This window comes from Heteronotia binoei, chromosome 7 (genome assembly GCF_032191835.1).
Source record: "Heteronotia binoei isolate CCM8104 ecotype False Entrance Well chromosome 7, APGP_CSIRO_Hbin_v1, whole genome shotgun sequence".
Taxonomy (NCBI): Eukaryota; Metazoa; Chordata; class Lepidosauria; order Squamata; family Gekkonidae; genus Heteronotia; species Heteronotia binoei.
In genome coordinates, this window is record NC_083229.1 from 81,239,982 (window position 1) to 81,265,927 (window position 25,946).

The 25,946-nt window shown below is 42.1% G+C and overlaps 1 protein-coding gene across 1 annotated transcript in view; it reads right to left on the reverse strand.

Annotated features, from left to right (window-relative positions):
* GREB1L (GREB1 like retinoic acid receptor coactivator) overlaps positions 1-25,946 on the reverse strand; it is a 123,416-nt gene that overhangs the window by 7,405 nt on the left and 90,065 nt on the right. The window contains exons 19-28 of the mRNA XM_060243913.1: positions 20,426-20,541; positions 18,748-18,992; positions 16,576-17,129; positions 14,628-14,730; positions 8,240-8,386; positions 8,010-8,149; positions 6,718-6,879; positions 4,515-4,719; positions 2,112-2,277; positions 347-574 (exon numbers count right to left, since the gene is read on the reverse strand). Coding sequence (XP_060099896.1) covers positions 347-574; positions 2,112-2,277; positions 4,515-4,719; positions 6,718-6,879; positions 8,010-8,149; positions 8,240-8,386; positions 14,628-14,730; positions 16,576-17,129; positions 18,748-18,992; positions 20,426-20,541 — 2,066 coding nt within the window. The remainder of the gene's footprint in view (positions 1-346; positions 575-2,111; positions 2,278-4,514; positions 4,720-6,717; positions 6,880-8,009; positions 8,150-8,239; positions 8,387-14,627; positions 14,731-16,575; positions 17,130-18,747; positions 18,993-20,425; positions 20,542-25,946) is intronic.

The following is a 25,946-nucleotide window of genomic DNA, read 5'->3' on the forward strand; positions in this document are numbered from 1 at the left end:
TTTTGGTAAGAAATGTTCTTGAGAGCTAAGCCTTCCTTCAACTAAAGTTACACTCAAATGTCAATATTGGCAATATTTTTGTTTTTTTAAAAAACATTTAATATTTCAATATTTGCTGGGTTTTTTGCTGTTTAAAAAAAAGATTTACAGCTGATATTTCCAAACAGCCAGATTGTACATGAGAAAACTGTGACATCAGGAGTAATTTGAATGGCTCTCTTGATGGTGCCTTTCTTACAGATTTGCTAGTAAGCCTCATTCTTATTTTAAAAAGGAATCAGTTTATACCTAAGAATTCTAGCCTAGCCTGTGATATAACTAGCAGCAAAAGACTTGCATTGCCTACCTGTTAAGATCATATTGCACATTTTGAGTCAGATCTATGTTGAGCAGAATGAAGTCATGTATGTGGCACCTTGAGAAGGGAGCTTTTGGTGGCCTGGAATTCAATTTGTTGTTCCACTTCTGAATTCCTAATATAGCATAGTGGACAATTTTTGGCGTTGCTTCAATGTGCTGCAAGACACTTTTCAAAGACACATTTTTACTGGTTGTTCCTTGATCCATGGACTGACTATGAAAAGTAAAAGTAAAACACTGTATTAGATCATTGCTGCACTTAGATCCAGGTGGGTAGCTGTGTTGGTCTGAAGCAGTAGAACAAAGTTTGATTTCCAGTGGCACCTTTAAGACCAACAAAGTTTATTCATGGTATGAGCTCTCGTGTGCACAAACAGTATATGAAGAAGTGTACATGCACATATCTTGAATAAAACTTTGTTGGTCATAAAAGTTCCTGTGGACTCAAACTTTGTTCTATTGCTGCACTCAGAAATTCAAGGACATGGTTATGTTAAAGCTCTTACAAGTGTAAAACTGATATAAACACATCGTTTTGTTATACATGGTCAAATCATTAGTTTTTAAATTGTAGTTCTGAACGATTACTGAGTGGTACTGGCAACACTTCTGTTTATATTAGATATGGTATTCCTTTTGTCTTTTTTAAACCTCTATTTATTGTCAGACACCAAAATAGCAACATAACTGCACACTAAGAACATAAGAACATAAGAGAAGCCAAGTTGGATCAGGCCAACGGCCCATCAAGTCCAACACTCTGTGTCACACAGTGGTAAAAAATTTTTATATACACACATACACTGTGGCTAATAGCCACTGATGGACCTGTGCTCCATATTTTTATCTAAACCCTTCTTGAAGGTGGCTATACTTGTGGCCGCCACCACCTCCTGTGGCAGTGAATTCCACATATTAATCACCCTTTGGGTGAAGAAGTACTTCCTTTTATCCGTTTTAACCTGTCTGCTCAGCAATTTCATCGAATGCCCACAAGTTCTTGTATTGTGAGAAAGGGAGAAAAGTACTTCTTTCTCTACTTTCTCCATCCCATGCATTATCTTGTAAACCTCTATCATGTCACCCCACAGTCGACATTTCTCCAAGCTAAAGAGTCCCAAGCGTTTCAACCTTTCTTCATAGGGAAAGTGCTCCAGCCCTTTAATCATTCTAGTTGCCCTTCTCTGGACTTTCTCCAATGCTATAATATCCTTTTTGAGGTGCGGCGACCAGAACTGCACACAGTACTCCAAATGAGACCGCACCATCGATTTATACAGGGGCATTATGACACTGGCTGATTTGTTTTCAATTCCCTTCCTAATAATTCCTAGCATGGCGTTGGCCTTTTTTATTGCAAACGCACACTGTCTTGACATTTTCAGTGAGTTATCTACCACGACCCCAAGATCTCTCTCTTGGTCAGTCTCTGCCAGTTCACACCCCATCAACTTGTATTTTTAGCTGGGATTCTTGCCCCCAATGTGCATTACTTTGCACTTGGCCACATTGAACCGCATCTGCCACGTTGACGCCCACTCACCCAGCCTCAACAGATCCCTTTGGAGTTCCTCACAATCCTCTCTGGTTCTCACCACCCTGAACAATTTAGTGTCATCCGCAAACTTGGCCACTTCACTGCTCACTCCCAACTCTAGTTTACCAAATCAATTTTCCAAAGCTTGCATTGATTCAAAATGCTGCTGGAGACCCCAATCCATGCACCTCTCTGGATAGGAAATATTGATTACCTGGATTGTTCTTGGACACTATGGCAGTTCCATAAAACACAAGAGTCATCCATAACAACAATGAAAGGCCAGACACACTGACGCTTAACCCCTAGCTCTTCTAGTCGGTTTCTCTCTAGTTCCAAGTTATGGTAAGAAAGCTCCTTAATAAGGAATCTGGCAGCACCTAAAACATGCAACAGAGATTATTTGAAAGAGAGAAAGTTCATTATAACTATAAAGTTAACACAAAACTGTTGGACTTTACTAAGTATATAATGTGGAAAAGGACTGTTATAAGCTCCTAGCAATAGGATGAAGGGGATATATTTATTGGAAACATGCCAAAGAACATTCTGAAGCCAATACCAGTTGGACATTGCCAGATTGCCAAGTGAGTATTCCTTGCAGAATCAGTAATTTCTCTGAATTCACCTTGAGAAGAATTCACAATGAAAATATTTTAAGGATTATTTGGAGCATTTGTAATTTTCATTACGGTTCTCCAGAACGATGTAAGTATAGCTCCAGCCATGAGTTGGGACATCGTTTGTACCAGCAGAGGGAGAGACATGACTTTGGGCAACTGCACCCAGCACTGGCTATCAGTCAGTCAGCTCTCAAGCAGCTTCCTGCAGTCTGACCCTGAGGTCAGCACATCATGGGATGGCTGGGGCATGGAAACCTGCAGGCCACAGACATCCCTTTCTAGTATGCAGCTCAGACTGAAAGGAGCAGGCTGAAGAAGTGTTTCACATTCAGCAACTCTCTCAGCAAAGGAATTTTACCCAGAGCAAATTGGCTGATAGGCCTTGAAGTTTTTATCTTTGCCACAGCAAAATAATATATTTCCTGTGTATGCTTGTCTGCACTATTAAAAAGAGCATAATTGTCACAATTGAATGCCAGTGTTTAGGCATTGGCTGGAGAACGGGTTGTGCAGGATGAGTCCCTGCATGGCCAAAGGGGAGTCCCCTTAAGGGTCTCTGGGGAAAAGGGCAGGACAGCCAGTCTCAGGGCTGACACATTGGTGATGGCTAGGAATAGAGGTTTGCACCACTTTCAGCTCTAATACCAGCCCTTGGTTACCCCAACAGGCGGGTTGGGAAACATGTTGACAGCAATTGAGTTCTCAGTCACACCCACTATCCCCAAGACATGCTGTGCTAAGACCTGAGGAACCTATAAACCAAACTGTGGATCAGGAACCACAAAGCAGATAAGTAATCATTATAGAAACTGCAGGAACCTAGGGGAACTTTAGAAGAATTAAATTATAAATTAATATCCCACCAATTAATCCTAAAATTGGCCCTAGAAACATTCCTGTCCAGTTTTGCCCTGGCCATGAGATGGTGGTGACTGCCCTTATGGATCTCTGCAGGCAGCTGGATTGAGGCAGGTCAGTGCTGTTGTTGCTGGTAGATCTAGCAGCAGCATGTGACATGGCTGACCATGATCTGTTGGCCCACTGCCTCAGTGTGCAGGGTTTCCCAAGGGGCCATTCTCTCTCCTACATTGTTTAACATACGTCCTCTTGCCCACCTAGTGCAGTCTATACATTTAATTAATTGATAAATCACCAACATCATCATCTTTAGTTGATTGATCTATCAATTAAAGTCCATAGCCCTATTTCATAATGTAATGTAATAACTGTTTTGTAATGTAATAGCTGTTTTGCTGTCAGATAAGGACACAAAAATCAAATACAAGCATCAGATTTAAACAATGCTGTATTGGATATTTAATCTCCATGCAACAAAAAGCAGCTACAAGGAAAACTGTTAAGTAAATTAAGTAGTACAGTATTTACTTGATAGATAGGCAACCCTGAATGTAAGACATTCCCTCTCCTTTTTTTTCTGGATGTAACTGTTAATTTGTATGCAAATGTAAGACATCCCATCTTTTTTTTCCTTTCTGGAGAAGTTGGGATGGCAACGTAGTTTTGTATTTGAAAAAAAATACTGTATTTAGGTGTATGTCAGGAAAACCTAACAGGGAGAAGGTATCAGCTAGTGTGATGCACTGCTAAAAATAACGGATAAAGGCTGGGCAAATCTTGATTCAAATCCCTTCTCAGCCATGATGGGTGACCTAGGCTGCAAAAGACACTGGGGGCCTTAAAAACACTTTCTTGGGAATAAGTACCATTGAATTACACAAAACTTACTTCTGAGCAGAACTGCTTAGGCTTGCTCCCTCAAGTCTCTTAGCCTAGTCTAATTCACAGAGTTGGAGTGCAGATAAAATGGAAGTGAGCAGAGAACCATGTAAACCTCCTTGAGTTCCTTGGAGAAATGGCAGGATAAAACATACAAAGAGACCCTGACTAATTTGTCTGTCCATCTCACTCTGTTCCATCTCACCCAGAAACAAGAGAAAACGCTGCATTCTGGCCTCTCATTTTGCCTCACTTACCAACTCCAGCATTGTTGAACATGCCTGGCAAAACCAGCATGATGTGATTGGGCCAATACTTGCGGTAAAGTGGCATTTCATATTCCTTCACCACTAGGAGATGGAGGTGGTTTACACCTTCCATTGCATGGTACAAATTCAAGAGACCATGTTCATGGCGTCCACTTGAAGGAGTGAAAATAGGACTTTTCACTGCATTCACATTCTACAGGAAGAATAATAAAAGAATATTACTGTCTTGGTTGGTCATGGAATGCATCCATCTCTCCTGAAGGAACACAAATATACTAGTAAAACAAGTATCCTGCCAAGGGGAAGAAGTGCTCTGTTTTACTATTCCACGGGTGCAGCCAGTCTCGCTGACGGATTAAATGTGTTCGTTCAGACATCCACATCTGGCAATCGAGCGTATTCCAGTGTCATCCCGGCTTGCTACCCATCTATGGTGCATTAATTTGACAGCACATAAACTCCGGTTCTTTTTCAAAAAAGATGCACAAGATCGGCTTTTTCCTGTTTGGACAGCTCACGCACGTGAGAACCTTTTTTTTAAAAAAAGCCCCAGCAGACATGCGCATTGCCAGATCATCCGGGAATCTGAGGTGACGCTTCTGCTTCTCCAATCAACACAGGATCGGAGGGGGAGGAACGTTATCCCACTATTTAGAACAGGAAAAAGTCTCTTTTTTTCAATGTGGAGGATTTCTGGAAACTTCCCCCCCCCCTCTGAAGTAACGTTTGATTTCCCACCTCCAAACAGTTGGGCGCATGTTCAATGGCCCCCCCTCCCAGAAATCACCACCTGATCACGCATGCTCCAAGAAAAGAGCGTGATAGTATTGGATGTCTGAACGCTCAACAACAAAATGAGTCGCATTCTTGGATGCTCGTCTGAATGGCCCTGCATCAAATCAATATTCAGCTGTTCAAATTTGAGCGCTACACACATGTGAGGTGTGACCGCACCCCACAAGTCTTTTCACTCGCTTCCCTCTTTCCCATAAAAATCAATGGCTCCAGTTGAGTTTCATAGGAAAATATATGACTGCTATAAGAAAGGCAATAGACATTGAATGAAGTTTTCTATTATTTCCATACCCTGGGGTTCTCATTTGAGTTGTGTTACCAATTACAGCATTTTACATTTTTCCCATGGAAATCAAACAGAACCATGCCCGTAAAAAGCCGTGCTGATAGCAATATCATATATATTGTCATGTGTAAAGACTACCATTCTGCTCTTTCTACAGGACAGTCCCTATGCAAAAGAATAATTCAGCACTCTTCCCCCTGCCCCACCAATACAGACTGACAGAGCCAATAAATGGAGCCAGGCTCGGAGAGGAAATGTTTCTACAAATCCAGCTTTCAGAAAAATACCAAAACTTGGAAAAAGAAGCAGTAGTGGTTGAAACCCCCTTCCCAAAACACAGCTGTGTTGTCTGCACATGTATGGACAATGCACCTCCATCCAAGATGCCACCTGACGGGACAGCCTCACTTTGATGATTTTATAATGAAAAACTGACTTCCAAGTGACTCTGGAAAGAAACTGCTGAATTGGGATTTGTTAATAGGTTTCACATGACTATTCCACTTCATAAAAGAAGATTTGAGATTTCTTACTAATTAAAGTTGTTAACTATGTTACCACTCCTCCTCCAAGTAAACATATAATGAAAGACTGTACAACAGCATCTGGTTCTACACCAAGGATGTCCCATATTTCAGCCATTTAACTGGTATTTTTAAAATGTTTTCACATGACAATTGTCCTCCCTTTAAGAGCTTCTTGTTTCCACACACACAAAAATCTGCTTTATTTTAAACCTGTAGAAAAAGTTATTTCCCCAGGCAAGATGCCTGAGCACCAGCAGTTTCTTATGCCTGAAGGGGAAAACAGCTTAATTGCAGGTGACCTGCTTGTCAGTTAATCAGAGACCAGTCCCTGACAATAATCACCTGTCAACAAAATAGAGTTATTTATAACATTTTTTTAAAAAAAAACATTAGAAGATATTGATTAAAATCTAGAATAAAAACAAAGGGCAGACAACAGTTTCTACACTATAACAGTATTAAAAATCAGCCCTTTAATTAAAAGGAATCTCCACTTCAGGGGCAGTTTCACCAGACTGTCAAGGAAAACTACCCTGGTGTGGAAGCAGCCGGGATTTGTTTTATTCAGGCTGAACAGACCTACCTTATCAGATACAAGAGGAAGACGCATGCTTTCCAGATGTTTGCCCTGCTTGCTGAAGACAAAATAGCTTTCTTTGGACTTAGGAATTATAAAATGAAGCTGAATCTCTTCTCCTAACATTGAAGACGAGAATGTAAATGCATGTAGCGTGGAGTCAGACATCTGTATGCAAGGGAGAGAAAGAAACTGTAACCCACTGAGGAGGCATATTTTGGGTTGTGATGCTTGAATGTGCCAGCACACAACACTTCTGGATTAACTATTACAAACAGTAATCAGCAGTTTTGAGCCTTACTTAAACTGGTCCAGTTCCCATAAATTTGTTCTTTGAAAACTCTTTAGTGTGATGAAGTTATTCTTCCTTCTTACACCAGGCCTACAGTTTATAACAAGGGTGATGCTCTTTATATATTTCTAAAAATAGTAACTATGGCCACTATATTTAGAAATATAGTGGCCATAGCTACACATTTGATATTCTAATAGCTTTTCGGAAGGCCAAGCTCTATCTAATGGGGGGAATTATCTGGTAATTCCAAAAATTGCCAAGGCAAAGGGTAAGGAATGCTTCTGAAGGCCCAACAATAAATGCCACTGGGAATCCATGGCTAGATTCCTAACATAGTATTTAACTAAGAAAAGCAGCCAGAGGACAGAGTGAAGTAGACTGGAGCCACAGTGTTGGGAAAGAAGTAGTTAACTCTCTTCCCCCCTGTATTGCTTCTCCAATAAAAAATCTGCCCCCTCCATACTGCTTAAAGCTGCAATAGGGAAAACAGACAGAATTGAGTATTGTACTTATGTCCAGTGCCGGCTTAGTTGCTGGCACAAAGCCGGCACCCTAGGCAAGGCTCCCCCACTGCCCCCCCCATGCATGAGCCTGAGTGCTCACATGAGTGCAGCTGCCCAGCCAGCAAGGCTCTGCTTCCATTTTGTGCTGGAACCACAGACGAAGGAGGCAGAGCCATGTTTGCCGGCTGGGGCACAGGCAAAGTTCAGAGATTTATGAACACCAGAGCATAATGAAGTATGGCCATTGTCCTTTGAAGACAGATGATGTTATAAATGCTGAGCCAGTGAATGATTGCTTCTCCAAAGAATCTCTGGAGCTGCAGTTTGGTCAAGGGATGGAGATCGTTCAGGTAGGGATCCCTGATCTCTGTCACACAACAACACATCCTGAAGTTCACAAGAGAAAAGGAATAACTATTCAATGGCTTCAACTCTTGAAATGAAAAAATGCTCTAAACAAAATCTTAGGAAACTGTAATTCATGTTTTTGAAGGATGTACCTGGACTGAAGGATTTATATCCATGTACTGATGGCATTGTTCACAGTGATGAAATGTATTGTAAGCTGCATACTTAGTCAACATCATAGAGACCGTATTCCGTTTTTTGAAGTCATCAGTTTTGGTTTCTTTGTTTGGCTCTATGGGCAAAGATAAAGAAGGAAAGTTAACAAATGTGAAATTCTACTTAATTATTTTAAATAGCAGTAATAAAACCAGCTTTCATTTACCTTGCTTTAACTGCTCTGTATACACAGGGCTCATAAAGACATACTTTGGATCATGTATGCTGAGGTCAAAAGCAGTTTTACTGATGATTTCAACATCAGGCCATTGATCAGTGTTGGACTGTACAATTTCATTGTCCTCAGTAAAATCTAAAAAAAAATTGTGAATAAACAATTATAGTATTTATTAGTGCTTTTCTAAAGCTCTTAATGAACACCAAATTTATAGTTTTGTTAATTCTTACAGAGATAGACAATGTTAGAAAGGATCTAGAAAGTCTATTTTTAGGAGACAAAAATGCCAACATCATTACAGTTATAAAATCCAGGGTCCACTATGATTGTAACAATAATGGCCATATGCATTTCTAATCTTCTAGATTATGTCCCAAATATTCATGGATGGAATACAGTGTTTGGTGTAGTGGTTAAATGTGTGAACTCTTATCTGGGAGAACCAGGTTTGATTCCCCACTCCTCCACAAGCACCTGCTGGAATGGCCTTGGGTTAGCCATAGCTATTGCAGGACTTGTCCTTGAAAGGGAAGCTGCTGTGAAAGCCCTCTCAGCCGCATCCACCTAACAGGGTGTCTGTTGTGGAGGGAGAAGACATAGGAGATTGTAAGCCGCTCCGAGTCTCTGATTCAGGGAGAAAGGCAGGGTATAAATCTACAATTCTTCTTCATCATTTCAGATATTAATTCAGTCAGTTATTTAAATATTTTCACACCACCTATCGTTGTGTTTACAATCTCAAATTTAAAACACATAAAACACAATTAACTCATCTCTCCCTTAAAAAATATGCCTGCAACCGATGCTCCCTTTAAACTGTGGAGTCTTGTGAACAAAAATTCTACTTTGTGAGCTACTGGCATGAAAGCTGTGAACAAACAATTTGGCTACTACATCAATTAGTCTGCTCTGGGGTCATTTCTCAAAAGCAAAGACAAAAATGTGTGAGCTGGAAGCTAAAAAACTGTGAGCTAGCTCATATTAACTCAGCTTTGAAGTAACATTGCCTGCAACTTATACTCATTAATAGTCCTAGCAAGTAAAATAGCCTCGATTGCCTTCTAACACTTCAGCTCTTTGAGAATCCTCTTCCATCGGGTGAGAGGTAAGACAGGAAAAGTACAGGCTGTGGTCAATGTTCCCTCTAAGCTTCAGAATCTTATAAGCAAAAATTCTACTTTGTGAGCTACTGGCATTAAAGTTGTGAGCTACTGCATAAATCAGTGTGCTCTGGGCCATTTTTCCTGAGTTAAGACAAAAATGTGTGAGCTGGAGGCTAAAAATCTGTGAGCTAGCTCACACTAACTCAGCTTAGAGGGAACACTGGTTGTGGTCAATACCAGGAAGGCTACCTTAAGGGGAGGGGGCAATAGCCAGCAGGTGGCAACCTAAGGACCAGGGCAGGCACAAAGGGACATATGTCTCAAGACTCAGAACATTTCCAAAAGTCCACAGCATGGGCTGCTCATCACGGATTCCATGGAGTATCATCAAAATACTCCTTGTTACTTTTTATATATGTATCTTTTTATCAAGGAGAATTTGGTTTTAATGTACTACTACTACTACTACTACTACTAATAAAAATAATATTTAATTTGTATCCCGCCCTCCCCACCGAAGCAGGCTCAGGGCGGCTCACAACATAGACACTTCAACAATTAAAACAATACATATTATATGTACATACATATTATAAATCAAACATTTTTAAAATTAATCATCATTGTAATTAAAAAGCATTCTAAGATTAGATTAATATTAAAATCTTGATGTTATACATCATAGTTTTTTCACGGTGACGGTATTAATTCAACAGTATGCTGTAAGATAATTAAATAAAGGCCAGCTGAAAAAGAGTAGTCTTGCAGGCCCTGCGGAACTGAGCAAGGCTCCGCAAGGCCCGCACCTCTTCTGGCAATTGGTTCCATCAGTGTGGGGCTGAGATCGAGAAGGCCCTTTCTTTAGTAACTTTCAGTTTGGCCTCCTTCGGCCCGGGGATTGTCAATAGATTTTGAGAACCAGATCGCAGTACCCTCTGGGGAATATATAGGGAGAGATGGTCCCTAAGGTAGGCAGGTCCTTGGCCATATAGGGCTTTAAAGGTAATAACCAGCACCTTGTACCAAATCCGGTACACTATTGGCAACCAGTGCAGTTCCTGTAGCCCCGGCTGTATGTGCTCCCATCTAGGGAGCCCCAATAGCAGCCTGGCCGCTGCATTCTGCACTAGCTGCAGCTTCCGGGTTCAGCACAGGGGCAGCCCCGTGTAGAGGGCATTACAGTAGTCCAACCTCACGGTGACTGTCGCATGGATCACTGTTGCTAGGTCGCTGTTCTCCAGGGAAGGGACCAACTGCCTCACCTGCCTAAGATGAAAAAAAGCAGATTTAGCAGTGGCTGCTATCTGGGCCTCCATTGACAGGGCAGGCTCCAGCAGCACCCCCAGGCTCTTGACCTTGTGCGCCATTTGCAATGGCGCACCGTCAAATGCTGGTAGGGGGATTTCCCTGCCCAGACCGCTGCGACTCAGGCAAAGGACCTTTGCTGGGTTCAACTTCAACCTACTCAGCCTGAGCCAACCTGCCATAGCTTGCAACGCCAGGTCTAGGTTTTTTGGGACACAGTCAGGCCGGCTGTCCATCAGTAGATAGAGTTGGGTGTCATCAGCATATTGGTGACAACCCAACCCATACCTCCGAGTAATATGGGCAAGGGGGTGCATGTAGATGTTGAATAACATCGGGGGGAGCACCACCCCCTGTGGCACCCCACAATTAAGCGGGTGCCTCTGGGACAGTTCACCCTCAATCGCCACCCTTTGTCCCCATCAAGGAAAGAGGAAAGCCATTGTAATGTCAACCCCTGAATCTCTGCGTCGGTGAGGCAGCGGGTCAGAAACTGTTGATGGACAATATTGAACGCAGCTGATAGGTCTAACAACATCAGTACCGCTGAGCCACCTTGATCCAGATGTCGCTGGAGGTCATCCACCAGGGCAACCAGCACTGTCTCTGTCCCATGACCTTGGCGAAAGCCGGACTGGTGGAATCTAAAACGGAAGCGTCATCCAGAAAACTCTGTAACTGTAATGCTACTGCCCTCTCAATAATTTTACCCAAAAAGGGTAAATTCGAGACCAGCCAATAATGTGCCAATTCGGCCGGATCTGATGTAGCTTTTTTCAGGAGAGGGCGGACCACAGGCTCTTTAAGAGGTGTTGGAAAAAGCCCTTCCGAGAGGAATCTATTTACGATGTCCCGTATAGGACATCTAAGCTCTCTCTGGCAAGATTTAATTAGCCAGGAGAGGCAAGGATACAGATCACAAGTTGTTGGGCATACAGTGGAGAGGATTCTGTCAACTTCCTCCAGGCTGAGCATATCAAGGAGAACCAGTTTTATTGTACATTCTTAGGAAAATACACAGGTTTTGTACCGCAGTGTTACTATGTCCACATTATTATTCCCAAAGAACATTCCTGAGAAATGGTTTCAGACATTTGTTGCTTCTCAATGTATGTTCATGAAAAAATTATCTGCTCATACCCCCGCTTCGGTGGGGTAGGGCGGGATATAAATCGAATGAAATAAAATAAATCGAATGAAATAAAAATAACTGTTACGATTTCCACTGTGCAGAACAATAGATCTACTTGTGCCTTACTCTGCACATCTCATAGATCCTTCACCCAGTAAAGAGATTCTCAAGAATCATTAAGCTCAGGGCTGGTTTTGCCTACTATTTAGTGGGTGCCCTGGCAATATTGGTAATTGAGGAAAACTGACAAGCTGTTGAGAGCATCAGTTCTCTCAGGCAGATAGCCACAGAGGCTCAGTGGACCCTCAGAAAGACTACAGCAGGCAAAGTGGGGTTCTGCAGTAGGAGGGCAAAACCAGAAACCATTGCCTCCTCTTAAGAAAACTTTAATGCCCTTAAATCTTGAGAATATATTCTTTGTAAGTAATGGCCCACAGTTAGTAGGGCAGGTTCCTTAGGGTGGGTTGCCAAAGCTATTTGCAATCCACACTGGGGATTTCAAAAATAAATAAGGAACAGAAGTTTGGTAACAAAGGGTGGGTAAGGATGTAGTAGTAGGGATGGGTATGTGTAGTAGGGATGGGCATGAATAGTAGGAATGGGCACGAACCGGGAAATGGAAGTTCATGGTGGTTTGTGGTTTGTTAGTTTCCATGAATTTTCATGAACTTTTTCCACTTGCTGAACCAATTTGTGGTTCGTGCCATTCATGAGTTCAGGAGATGGTAGAATGGACCCCTTTTAAGTTAGAGATGCCAATCTCACAGGGAGCTTTCAGCAGGCTCTCCTCCACCACCCTTCTAAGTTTGACAATTGGATTTGGGATGTCTGAGTTATAGCCCCCCAAAGCAGATGCCCTGAGAAAGCTCAGCTATGCAAATCTCAAACCCATCGCAAGCTGGAGGCAGCAACAAGTCACTTGGGGGGAGGAGAGGAAGGAGTCCCTCAAAGCCTCCCCTTGAATCAGCCAGCAGCAGCAAGCAATTCTTATCCTCCTAACTCTCTCTCTCTCAATGAATAACTCCTCTCTCTTCCTTCTGCAAAGTACAAATAGCTTAGTCAGGGAGTACAATCAACCACACAGCAAAATAGAACTTCTGTGGTTGGCTACCAGAGCTGCCAATCAAGCTATAGACAACTACCATGGGTGTTCATCTCCAGCCTAGGAATTGATTGAATCAACATCAGGCCAATGAACCGCTCTAATTAACTATAGTGGTTCGTTGTTGGTTCAGGAACAGCATGGCTAAATGAACTGGGTCAAAATGATCCATGATCTGGCCTGGTTCAAATAAAAATTTGGCTTGTTTTGTGATCTGTGCCCATTTTAATACTTAAGTGCTTTTCCCTCCCCATACCCCCAGATTCTCCCAAAACATAACCACCATGCTGAGACAAAATCAGCACATTCTTACAGCACAAGGACCATACTCCTTATGTTTACCCTGGAGTGCATCCTCACATCCCTTACCAGAATAATCCAGAACAATCTGATGCATTTAGAATCCACCCTCTCTTGGTGCAGAGCAACAGGGCTTTTGTCCCTTTATCTGTTCAAATGCATGCTGGCAACAACGAGCATCTTCTTGACCTACAGCCTGTCTATTCTCCTGACAGACACAGCATTTGCAGTGCTTTGCTTTTCCTCCAGCCCACCCCATCTCCCACTTGAGTAAGATAAGAATGGCACTTCACTTTTCCATGAACTTCTAAGAAAAGTTGCACAGACTCCAATGACTGGCTTTTTTCAACCTGTTATTACAGAGAGCACTTTGTAAGCATGAAGATTAGCTTTGACTCCCCTCCACCCAAAAAAGGATGTTCCCACGCAAAACTGTATTCCTTTCCACACCACAATAAAAAACTATTACCAGCCTTCAAGCCTTGGTTTCTGTCATTTAAAAGCAGGAGATGGAGCAGGACTCATTTCCAGGACTGTTTTGGCCTTTGAGGGTGGACTCATCAGGGCCAGGCCCACCAGCAACCACCAGGTGACTTTTTATCATACAACTTGCATGACAGACCTAGGGCTTGCTGTTTGCTACTGTTCAAAAAGCAAGAAAACCCAAAGCCTCACAGCTATAAATTACTGGCAACAACTATTTTAGAAAATTGTGAATATAATTAATCAGAAATTCAAAAATGTGCAAAATATAATAAACAACAATTTCAAATATGTTTATTCTTTCCATCTTCACTTTGCTCTGATATGCTCCCAGCGAAACAGGGAGATGACAAAACAGCAGTTCAATACAAGTTCAATTCCACTGCAACCATTTCACTGATTCAGAAGCAAAACCAGTGCTCTTCTTCAGAGATCATCAGTGGCATAAAGGCTAAACCCCAATTCTCCAAATTAATCACGGGGTCGCAAGCTGGAGCCGGCCGTTTCACATGGAGGCTTTGTCAGACATTCATATTGGGGTTTTGCAAATCTTCATATATTTACAACTCCTTTCAAAAGCATTTAGAGTCAAAGATGCTGGCTCCTCCCAGGACTGACTGACTAAATCTGTTGACCATACTACAAATTCATACAAACACTATTAATAAGAAGGCATTTTGAGGGCAAAACATATAAAATAAAAATTAATTGCCTTAACATTCTAAAATAGAAAATATTTCATAAAGCATTTTCCTCATTAACCACTACCACCTGCCCCCCCCCCCCCAAATTTCCAGTGTTCCAACTGGAAACTGTAAAATCAGATAAGGGGAAGTTATCTTCCAGGGTCCCCCCCCCCCCCAAGATGTATTCCAAAAACATCTTTACAGGCTATATGTGTTTTTGAACTTAACACACTCACTAACATGAAAACTGAGTTTTAGTACTTACTGGTATTAATGGCCTCCTCATCGTATACATCCACCTCCAGTAACCTGATCAGCATGCGAAACAGTATTCGCAGGAATTGCAAGTAAGACCCAGTTTTTCCTACCTAATATAAAGAGGGTGAAAAATACCTTCTTAAAATACATATAATAAAAAGCAACCTTGCAATATCAGATACATTTTTTGTCCATTGTTGGATCATTACAGTACGGGACTGTTAGGAAAATATGTGCATATATCTAAATGGAAAACAACTATATTTGAAGAAAATGAGGTGAAGATTCCAGCTGATAATACTAGACAGCCACAATAATTTATCATCAGTAAGGTCCAAGTTGGATCCAATCAGCTTTTTCACTGATGAAAGATGGCAAAGTGGGTATTTTAGAGTACCATAAAACATGAGGGGGATCATAAGACCTGTATGAACAAAAGCCATGTGGGATGGGGAATGTAGTAAAGACGGGAATTGTTAAGGTTGAATGAAAACCTGGCTGGATCTAATCTTTGGAGACTACCTTCCTTTATCTACAATTGTGGCACTCATAATTTATATGTAGCATCTTATGAACACCGTCCCCTCCCCCCAGTAAGAAGCCAGTTCATGATTATGGTCTGCAGTATTCCTAAAATTTTCGTGTACTTTTATAAGGGTATAAACACAGCAACTTTGTGCAGCAAAACTGGTACTACAAAGCTGACTTTAGGATGTGATACTGGAAAGTATAAAGCAACTGTTTCAGTAGCAAAGAGTACCACAGAGTGTCAAGCAAATTGTATGTGCAACTCTAAAGAATTCCCTTTTTGCTACCTCCAGTCCCCACTCACTAGTCACCATGTACATTATGATTCTTTCTTCTATTGCAGAATGATCTTCAAAACCCAAAGGGATTTGTAAGTAGTACATCACTTATTCAGAAAATCCTACCCTATTAGATAGAGATAGTATTATGTAACTTCCAGCTATGTAGCTGCACCAGGCTCTCAATTATTTCTTTTCAAAATTTAGTGGAAAAGGAATAAATTAATATAACCGTCTAAATTTATCAAGTCATATTATCTGTTCTGTCCAATGTTTTAATGAGTCAATATAGAAGCAATTCATTTACATAAACATAAGCATACGACTGCAAAAGGCTGCTTTCAACTGTCATAGTTACACAGCAGCAAAATGTAAGAAATCATGCCGCAGCATTTCTCTGAGCTACTCATTTACTAGCAGTTAGATCCTTTTTTTCTTTTTAATTTTGGAAGGGATAGCTTTCTTTATTACCAAGGACATTTCTGCCTACACATGGATTTCTGAATAATACCTAAAATGTAACAAGCATTTCACAGAGGCAGTTCAAATCAGAACTGTACAGAGTTAGGACAGTAGCTCTTCACAACAGAACAGAAAGCAGAGGGCAGATTGTACAGGCACACTGAATGACTGAATGTCTGAATGAGGGAATGCATGCGGTTGGACAAGTCACAACCAATAATCACTGTAGTCTGCAGTCCAGATCCCATGGCCACTGTGTCCTGGCTCATAATGAACACCACACATTTGTTCCTGCTTTTCAAAACTGTATGCATAGTGCTTTATGGGGCTATGGAATCACATGAAAGGAAAACATTCCAAGGCATTTTCACTGTATTATGGATTCTTGCATTTTCACTTGTATTTTTGCACCCTAAAAGTAGACCCTCAGTTTTGGTCCAATCAGACTCTTAAGCTTGAATCCAGTGAACTTGAGCAGAGTCCCAGCATGTGGAATTTGGCTTTCATGTCTCCTCTTTCCCATTGCACACACATACACCCCACAAAAAGCCACACAGTGTGGGACGTGGTGCAGGAGGAGAGAAAATCAACAAATGGAATTCCACTATGTATGCGGAAATGCTAGCACAAGGGGAGATTTGGATTCAAGCTTACTGCGATAGCCCCCAAAGAAGGTGGCTCTTTTACCTGAGGGGGTCCTGTCAGAAGTAGCCGTCGTGGGTGAAAGCTCCTCCCGCTGGCAGTTTCACTCTGATTGCTGTAGTCTGCATGGTGTTGTCGAGCTGCAGTCCATTGCCTGTAGTACAAAGATTGCTCTGCACTGGTCATGTCCTTGTGCAACAAAGGCCTTAGAGAGCTTGTCCAAGACACATCAGCATGAGGCAAGAGAGAAGAGGAAGAAAGCTGCTGCCCACTTTTCTGTGAGCCAAGGAGGCAATAGGCAGCTTTAGATAAAATCACAACCCGAGGTAGGGCCACATGCAAGCCCTTGCACTCTTTGATAGACTGGCTATGCAACCGGAATGTCTGGCTGATGGAGAAGGATGATGTTGACAGTTTAGATGTAGTACTGCTTGCTATTTGGTTGCCAAGAGAGTCACATTCTTGCTTCAAGGTCTCCCCAGAAGTGAAGCCTTCATCGACTGAGCTGTTGACCACATTCTGGAAGTTAAGGGATGCTGGTGGCTTTTGAGATTTGTCTGTGGCACTGGAGGAGCTAACTCCATTTTCAGCTATAGAACCTAAAGTGGTGGTGGGGGAGACAAAGATGGGGGAATGGTCAGCAAATTCCACAAACAACATCAAATTCCTCTCACCAGCTGGCACCAACCTTACCCATGGTTGACACTAGCCAGGATTTGATGTTAACTGGTGTTTGAAACTAGGACTTAAAAACAGCCCAACCTGAAGCCTGCTCCTACCATGATTAAAAGAATTAAGATTATATATATGAGATGCACAGGGGACATTCTACTAGGTACAGCATCTTGCTGGTGGTAATAAAAACAAACAAACTAATTAGCAGGAGTGAAAAAAGACACACTTGGATAAATTCTCGCTAGTGTACAAGAACCCCATTTCAAGGACTAGAAATCATAAGGACACAAATCCCAGAGAGGAGAGGAAATTAATTTCACAAATTGGTTTGAATTCACCAGCCAAATCTACTCGGGGAGGAAGAAGATAAAGAAAATCCTGAGCTAAAACTGGCTTAGGTTACTCTTAAGAGTTCCCCTCAGTGGGACATAAGAGACTGGCTTGGCAGACAGAGGCACTAACTAGTCTTTACTTCTCTGACTTTATCCAGTCCTCTCATAGGTGCAGAGAGGCCCAGGCCATTTCCAGTTTTCAGGACATAATAAAAATTAATAACAGGGCTCACTTTGTAGCAGGAGCTTCGTTGCATATTAGGCTACATACACTCCTGATGTAGACAATCCTCCAAGAGCTTACAGTAGGCTCTGTAAGAAGAGCCCTGTAAGCTCTTGGAGGATTGGCTACATCAGGGGTGTGTGGCCTAACATGCAAAGGAGCCCCTGTTACAAAGTAAGCCCTGATTAATAGTGATTACACATTAAAACAAATTCAGGCATTAAGAGTGAGACAAACTGCAAAATGTATTAAATATTAAACAATCAACACGTGTCTAAATTTGAAGTTTCCCTTGGGCTTGAGGCTCAGGCCAAATCCCCCCCTCCCCGACATTGACCCTGCCTCCAGCTAGGACAGTAGCCTTGCCTTCCGAGAGACACAAAGGAGACTGAAATACAAGGCTCCCCTCAGTGAAATACAAGGTTCCCCTCAGGGAAATACAAGGTTCCCCTTGGAGTCCAGCTGTTCTAATGAAGGAGCAGATGTCCAGTACTAATAATACCTTGCAGTTGCCCTCCCTTGTCTGTTCCATAGCAGTTAGGTGGCTTGCTAGATTTAGCCAGACACCAAGCTGGCTACAGGCCAATCCCAAACCCAAAGAAGCTGCTACACTCTTCCCCCTTTTCCTATGGGAGTACCCTCAAAATCAACTTTCTCCCTAACCCTTAAATCATACTTAATTGCTACAATTTTTAATAAGCAGCAACCTCACAATTGCAATGCTTGCAGTTGAAGCTTTTGTTTACAGCAGTTAACCCAAGTAGCAAAGCTGAGCCTAGGCATTTTTAATGCCCTGGACAGGACACATGTATTTTTTCTTTCACTTCTACAGCACCTTTCCCTTTTTCCTTCTCCTGCCCTATTCCCATTCTTTCCTTTTCCTACAAACACTGCATTGCCTCCTTCTACTTCTTGCCTAACAGATGGCTACTAAGCCCAACATCCAGGATAAAGGGGCAGCACTGGAGGTTAAGATGAAAAACCAACCTGAAGTTCCAGTCACAGCACTGCTGTTACTCTGAGGTCTCTCCAGGTCAATTAACAGCTCATCAGCATCATTCTCAATAATACTGGCCTTCTCCTGATCTTTCTCACTAAGGTCAAGAGCCACAATGGGCCCTCGGATGGCCTCCTTTGAAACATAGCAGCATGCCAGGCCCACTTCTTGCTCTAAGGCAGTACGAGTTAAGTAGCTTGAGTCAATCAGTCGAAGATCGCAATATTTCAAGGACCTAGAAAATCAAGATATGAATATATATATTAAAAGAAGGTTTGAAAAGGACTTGTGTTTTTTGCCATTTAAATGTCAATTTCTCATCTGCTATTCCAGCAAGGTATAAAATGGCAAGGATTGGTTTGCCTCTCACAGAGAAGGGAACTTAGTAGTTGTGACAGGCCTTTTCTGCCAACATAGCCTCTTATGATTTTGGGGGACCAAGTGTGTTTTAAAATTTAAAACTTTTCCTCAGTTACCAGATGTTCTAAGAAAGCAAGTGTTCAATATTGTGGTGAGCAAGTAGAACATGGAGATTATTGAGGCAGGTGTATACAAATAAAGAATATTTATTTATTTACAGGTAGTTTTCAAATAACATATCAGCACCACAGATCGCCAGATAGTCAGAGGAGAACACTGGCTGAGGCACATAAATTCAAACTAGTTTTGGCTTCAGAGTGTGTTTCAAATTTTCTTTAATGCTTTCAGGCACTAACAGGCTTTTACTGACTGTGGATTCTCTCACAAGCACAGGATTCCACCCAGACTAGACTGCCCTTTCCCAAGAGTCAAACTAAATGGTACAAGATCTGCTCATTACCAGAGGCAGGCCTAACAATTGGCTACTCTGTCCTCTACCAGAGGCAGAACTAAACCACTCCGTCATACTACCATACAAAGCTACCCAGCTGAGTGACTGCTTTTCCCTTTAGGGGCAAGACTGCCTCCTGTCTGTCACAGTAATCACTTTGGATGGTAAGTATTGTCAAGTCACACCTGATGAGAACATAAAAGAAGCCACGCTGGATCAGGCCAAGGGCCCATCCAGTCCAACACTCTGTATCACACATTAGCCAGAACCCAGGTGCCATCAGGAAATCCACCAACAGGGCCAGAACTCCAGAAGCCCTCCCACTCTTGTCCCCGCAAACACCAAGATGTCCCCCCAAGCACCAAGAAGACAGAGCATCACAGCCCCACACAACGGGAGACCTCCATGGGGAGTTGATTTATGGCAACTCTGTAAAGTTTTCAAAGCAAGACACATTCAGAAGTGGTTTGCTATTGTCTGCCTCTGGACCTTAGTAGCCTCCCATCCAGATACTAACCAGGACCAACTCTGCATAGCTTTCAAGATCTGAGGAGATTGGGCTAACCTAGAACATCCAAGTCAGGGCATCCAAGATTGGACCATCAAAGTCTTTGTTATCCTCAAATCGCAACAAGACATAGGATATAGCATATGATACTGGCTCATATGGAATTTGAGGGTAACTGTAATCTCTTTGTTACTCTCAAATTCTACATGCTATCTCACATTGTAACAAGAAGAGACAGACTATCATTGAAGATCAGAATAATAGTGAGGGTTCATTGGTAAGCCAGATGTTATTGATTCGGTTGCAGGGGGGATAGAACACAAGGTCCAATACTATTACTATTACATACCTGGGAAATGTTTCCCCAAGTGGGTCCTTGCCAGTTAAAACAACGATACAAGGCAGACCTTCTAAATCCTGGTAAGTATGAGGAAACCAGTCCTCCTGGTCATTCCCTCTCCATGCCTGTAAGAAAAGAACATCAAAAAGCCTTGGAATTAACTTTCCAACATTATCTCTTATTCATCTTTCCGCTAAAAATGCTCCTTCACATAGGTACACAGCTTCTGCAGTTAGCTACCTAACTGATATTTTTAGGGTAGATTTGGGTGCTGGGATGACATTCTCAGGTCCCAAATCAGGAAATATTTAAGATACTCAGGAATATCTGGGACTGGCATTTTAAAGATCACCCATTTGACAGGTTTCTCTGGGCATCTCTCCCAGGCTAATGGGATCACACTTGCAGGGACTTCTGTCTATCAAATCACAATGATTCTCTCACAGTCCAAAGTTTGTTGACCTTGGCTGAGATTTTTTTGGAATACTGCCAGTATGCCTCCAGCTACTTTGGTCGGTCTGTGCCTTGGATTAATTCTTCTGCTTGCCTGCCTGGAAACACTCTCTTCTTATTTTGTGCCAGGACTGGTTGCACTTTGTTCCAAACAGTATTCAAATAATCAGTTATTGGGGGGGGGGGTTGCCTGGTGGGTTGTTGGGGATGGAGCCTTTGTTTTCTTTCTTGTTCTTTTAAAAATAGTTTTATTTTGTTTTGTGCTGTTTGGGTTTAAAAGGCTTGTGCTGTTTTGTTGTGGTCTCTTGAAATGTTTTAGAATTTTTTAAAAAAACATTTTGTGCTTAAATTCTTAAAGGGTTCAAGAAAGACTAGGTAATACATTACTTTCTGGGGGGAGGAGTATATGGGCTATGCTTTTAGACTACAATAACAAAACAAACTGCGAGTTCCATACTTGCATTTCAGGTTGTAGTTACAGAACTTTTTAAAAAAGAATTCAATTGAAGCAAGCCTAGGTATAGTTTTACCCCCTCCCTTAAAAAACAGTTGTGCAGGATTTTTTTTTTGGGGGGGGGAATCCCCAGACAATTGCTGGTTAATGTACTGAGGAAGAAAAAGTAAAGGGCATAAGGTTATTGAATTGGATTCAAGGGCAGATAAGTCAGTGCTCAGACCCAGAGTGCAGTGCTACAGCTACTTTGGTGAAGTAGTACGGGGGACAGAAGGACCAATGTGAAGGACATGCAGTGTGGCCTTTGAGGAAAGGCTAAGAAAAAGAATGGGGGGGGGAGGGCTGTGGCTTTCCCTTCACCGGTGCAGACAACTGCCCCACAGCAGTCTTCTATCACTCCTTCTGCTGGCTGGAGTGGTGCAATGAAGAGGCCTAGCAAGGCCCCCTTCACAGAGGTTGTTGATGGAGCACTGCCCACAGAAGTACCTGAGGCATGGGGCTGGCACTGGGCAGGGGCTTGCTGCTCAGGCTGCTCCCTCCTCCAGCTGTTGTAACTCAGCAGGAGGAAGATGAGCAACTTGAGCTGTCTTCTGGGTTGAACCTGACTCAAATTCACACCAGGGCCAAGAGGCTGCCCTTCAAACTATCTAACCTTGGACTCTGAGAGTGAGTGAAGTGAGCACATACTTGCGCCTGCATCCTTTTGGTCTGTGTTGGGGAGTTATGGAAAAATACCAACCTCCAAATTTAAAATTCAGAAGCATAAAGAAATTGCAGGGAAGTTATTCAATTAGATTGGCATGATATATAACCCAAATTCCAAGCTGGGTTCTAAAAAAATACTGCCCCCCCCCCCCAAAACTCTGCAATTGAACCTCAGCACCTCTTGGCACGATTCTGTGCTGAAAATAAATACAGCGCAAAAAACTTTGCTCTTGTCACTCTTCTAATGTACATGGCAAACAACAAAACCAAATCACATGGGAACAAGAGATATTGCTAGCAGGGCTTTCTTTGGGCGGAACACACAGGAATGCAGGGGGTGTGGCCTAATATGCAAATAAGTCCCTGCTGGGCTTTTTCTACAAAAGAGCCCTGGATATTAGGAATCTAGATTATGGCAAACAGAACCCATAGAACCACCCAAAATGAAGTTCATACGTGCTCTATTCATGTTGTTTTTCTCCTTTACAGGGGTGTGAGAGAACAAGAATGCCAGTGATGAAGGGCAGCTGCAGTTCATGAATCTCCTCCTCCCAGTCAGAGTGTGTATAGGCTGCAGTCTGCAGAGAGATGAGAACCTGGGTGCCCCAAGCCTCTCACACCTCTTGCCTTCTGTGACACTGGCTCTGCAGGCCTTGTTGGTTTTGTTTGCATAGGCCAGTGATTGCTTGCTGTTGTGTGTCTGGCTATTGGCTCTACCCCTGAGAAATCATGGAATTCTCCCCCTCCCCAAAGGAAACAATGGGAACAAGTGGGATGGGAGGAGGCACTTTGTGCAAGGGGCCACAGAATTGGGCTTCGTAGGCCAATTTGCTGGAATCCTGGCAGGTCTTTAGTGGAAAAGGCAGTAGTAGGTCTCCTGCAATGCTGATGGCATTTGGGTGTTGCCCCCTTCCAAAGTATCCCATCAGAAATAATCAGATCCAAATAATTCCAGAACCCAAAACTGAATCCCAAAATGATATTAGGGGAGTTAAATAACAGTATTTATGCCCTTCCCCAAATCCTAATTCTCAAAACTGCTAGGTTTTTTAAAGGGGGACATCTGTAGTTGTTATCCTTCAACTCTCGGTTAAATACCTGAGACAAATGTGAAGTGCTAGAAGGACAAATGTTACTTGTTGCCTGGGATGGAAAAGTGATAAATAAAACTAAACAAATGTAAAAATAAGTAAAACAAGGTAAACGTTAAACTTGTAAAATAAGGGCAGTGACCTTATAAGCAACATATACATTGCTAATGATGGTGAAGGGTACACAGAATCCATCAGATATCAATTTATGCATTACATGGAGAAGTGACACAATAAACCACTTAGGAGGGGGCCATTTTTACATAGACAGGGACAAATTGAGATGCAGTAGCATGATTTAATAAGTTAGGAGTATTAATCTCTGCATGTCTTAAAGCTCAGTCCTATACAGAGTTGCATATTCCTAAATGCATTCAAGTCAATAGACTTTGAAGGGAGTAGCTCTGCTTAGGACTGCACTACTAGCGGTTCAGAATAATAAACAAACAATACCATTAGAAGCAAAATTATCTTGCCTTTTTTTGCAAACACTAAATGTCTATCTACAACAGAGGGCATACAATCCATTAAACTGCTTTCCTAGCAGTATGGGGAGTTGCTTAAAGAGAGCTGGTAGTACACAATTCCATATTAGAACAAAAATTAAACTATTGTTTCTAAAGAACTGTTCTACCCCAAAAGCAAAAACCATGAGCGTAACAATAGGCAGTTTTGACAAGTGGAACATTTCTTGGTCCTGTAATGCAAATGAAAAACGTTCAGTCACCAGACTGTACATTGTACAACTACACATTAAACCAAGGGACTCTTTCTGGAAAAACAATGCAATGTGTATTTCTTTCCTCTTTGCTGTGTTATATGTAGCTTGGGTCTACACAAAAAGTAGCAAACACTGAAAAGAAAAAGAAGAGCTGGGCAGACTGCAGAAGGCAGCACAAGCAGAAGGATGGTGAACCCATGCAAAGTCCTCTCATCTCAGAGACTTTAATGGATCCAAAACCCTGTAACAGCTGGCAATTGTAGCTAAAGTGCCAACTATGAAATGGTCATATGAACTAAAAGGCAAATGTACATTTTATAAAAAACAAATGACCATGAAAGACCCACCAACAAGACTAATAAAAAGTGCTACTTTAAAATTAGAAGTAGAGTCTCAATACTCTATGAGGTAATAATGTTCTCCTTAAAAGTTGTTAACAAAAACTCCCTGAAACATGGATGTACAAGCCAGAGGAATCTTCCACTGACTGTTTCCTCTTAGCTCTTTGCTACTCTCCATCTGCCATTTTTTCTCTCGCCACCTCAGACAGATGCTGTGCATTATGAGTCATTTCTTTTGAGGCAAAATAAATGGTTTGAAAATGAAACACTTTACAGTGGATCAATGAGTCAATATGCTGCTCTGCTTTTCAGAAATTTCCACTGTGAAGAGGCCTATGACTAATTCCACTTCCAGGTTTGAGAGAAGGACTCATCCATTAAAGATCTGCTTCCCTTCACTACTAATGCCTCCATTCATCACTCAATCTGCCTACAGTTTCCTGCTCCTTCAGTGCAGCATACATTTAAAAGCAATACAAGTTGCACTAAGCCTATTGGCAGGGCTTTTCTGTAGAAAAAAACCAGCAGGAATTCATTTGCATAGCCACACTCCCTGACACCAAGCCAGCCAGAACTGCGTTACTGTGCATTCCTGCTCAGAAAAAGTCCTGCCTAAAGGATAAAATCATATAGTTCTTTGAGACCCAGCTTGGTATAGTGATTAAGAGTGACATAGTCTGATTTATAGAACCAGGTTCAATTTCCCTCAGAGGAGCCAGCTGGGTGACCTTAGGCAAATCACAAATTTCTCTCAGCCTAAAAATAAGCATAACTCATCACCTAGTGGTGCAAAAAAAGAGCCACAGTTTGAAGCTACCGGACAATCCTTAGGGATCTCCTGGCTATTCTACACACAATGCTTTACAATAAATGTTTTATTTACACATTCCTTTCCTCAAAAGAAGACAGAAAACTTCTCTCATCCTTCTCTAGGATCAACTTGGATGCATGAAGCAAAATGCTGATGGGAACTTATGTAACATTTTGATTATCATCACTGAGAAGACAGGTAATGAATGGAGTTTCAGGCATGAGAGTCATAGGAAACCTCAGATACAATTTGTTTCCTTTCAGAGTGAGTCCTTTAAGTGCTTCTAGCTCTTATTAGGACCATCCTAGCTTCCCTGCTTATATCGTGAACAGCGAATGCAGTGTTATTCTCAAGTGAAAACTGTTTTCCAGCATTGTTTCATGCTATTATTTATCCTGGACAGAAGCCAGGATCATTAGTTTGTGGAACTCCCTGCTGAATTATATGGTGATGGCCACTACCTTAGATAGCTTTAAAAGGGGATTATACCAATTCCTGCAACCCAATTCCATCAATAGCTTCTAGCCATACTGGCTGAATGCGCCCTGCATGTATAGAAGATGATGATATTGGATTTATATCCCGCCCTATACTCTGAATCTCAGTCTCAGAGCGGTCACAATCTCCTTTTCCACCCCCCACCCCAACAACAGACACCCTGTGTGGTAGGTGGGGCTGAGAAAGCTGTTACAGCAGCTGCTCTTTCAAGGACAACTCCTACGAGAGCTATGGCTGACCCAAGACCATTCCAGCAGCTGCAAGTGGAGGAGTGGGGAAACACTGGTTCTCCCAGATAAGAGTCTGCATGCTTAACCACTATACCAAACTGGCTCTAACCACTACACCAAGCTAGAGAGAGTACACCTTTGAATGAAGTTGTGGGGGAAGAAAGCAGTAGCAAGGGAAGGCTTGATCAGCAGTTGCAAGAAGCAGGATGTAGACTAGATGGGCCTC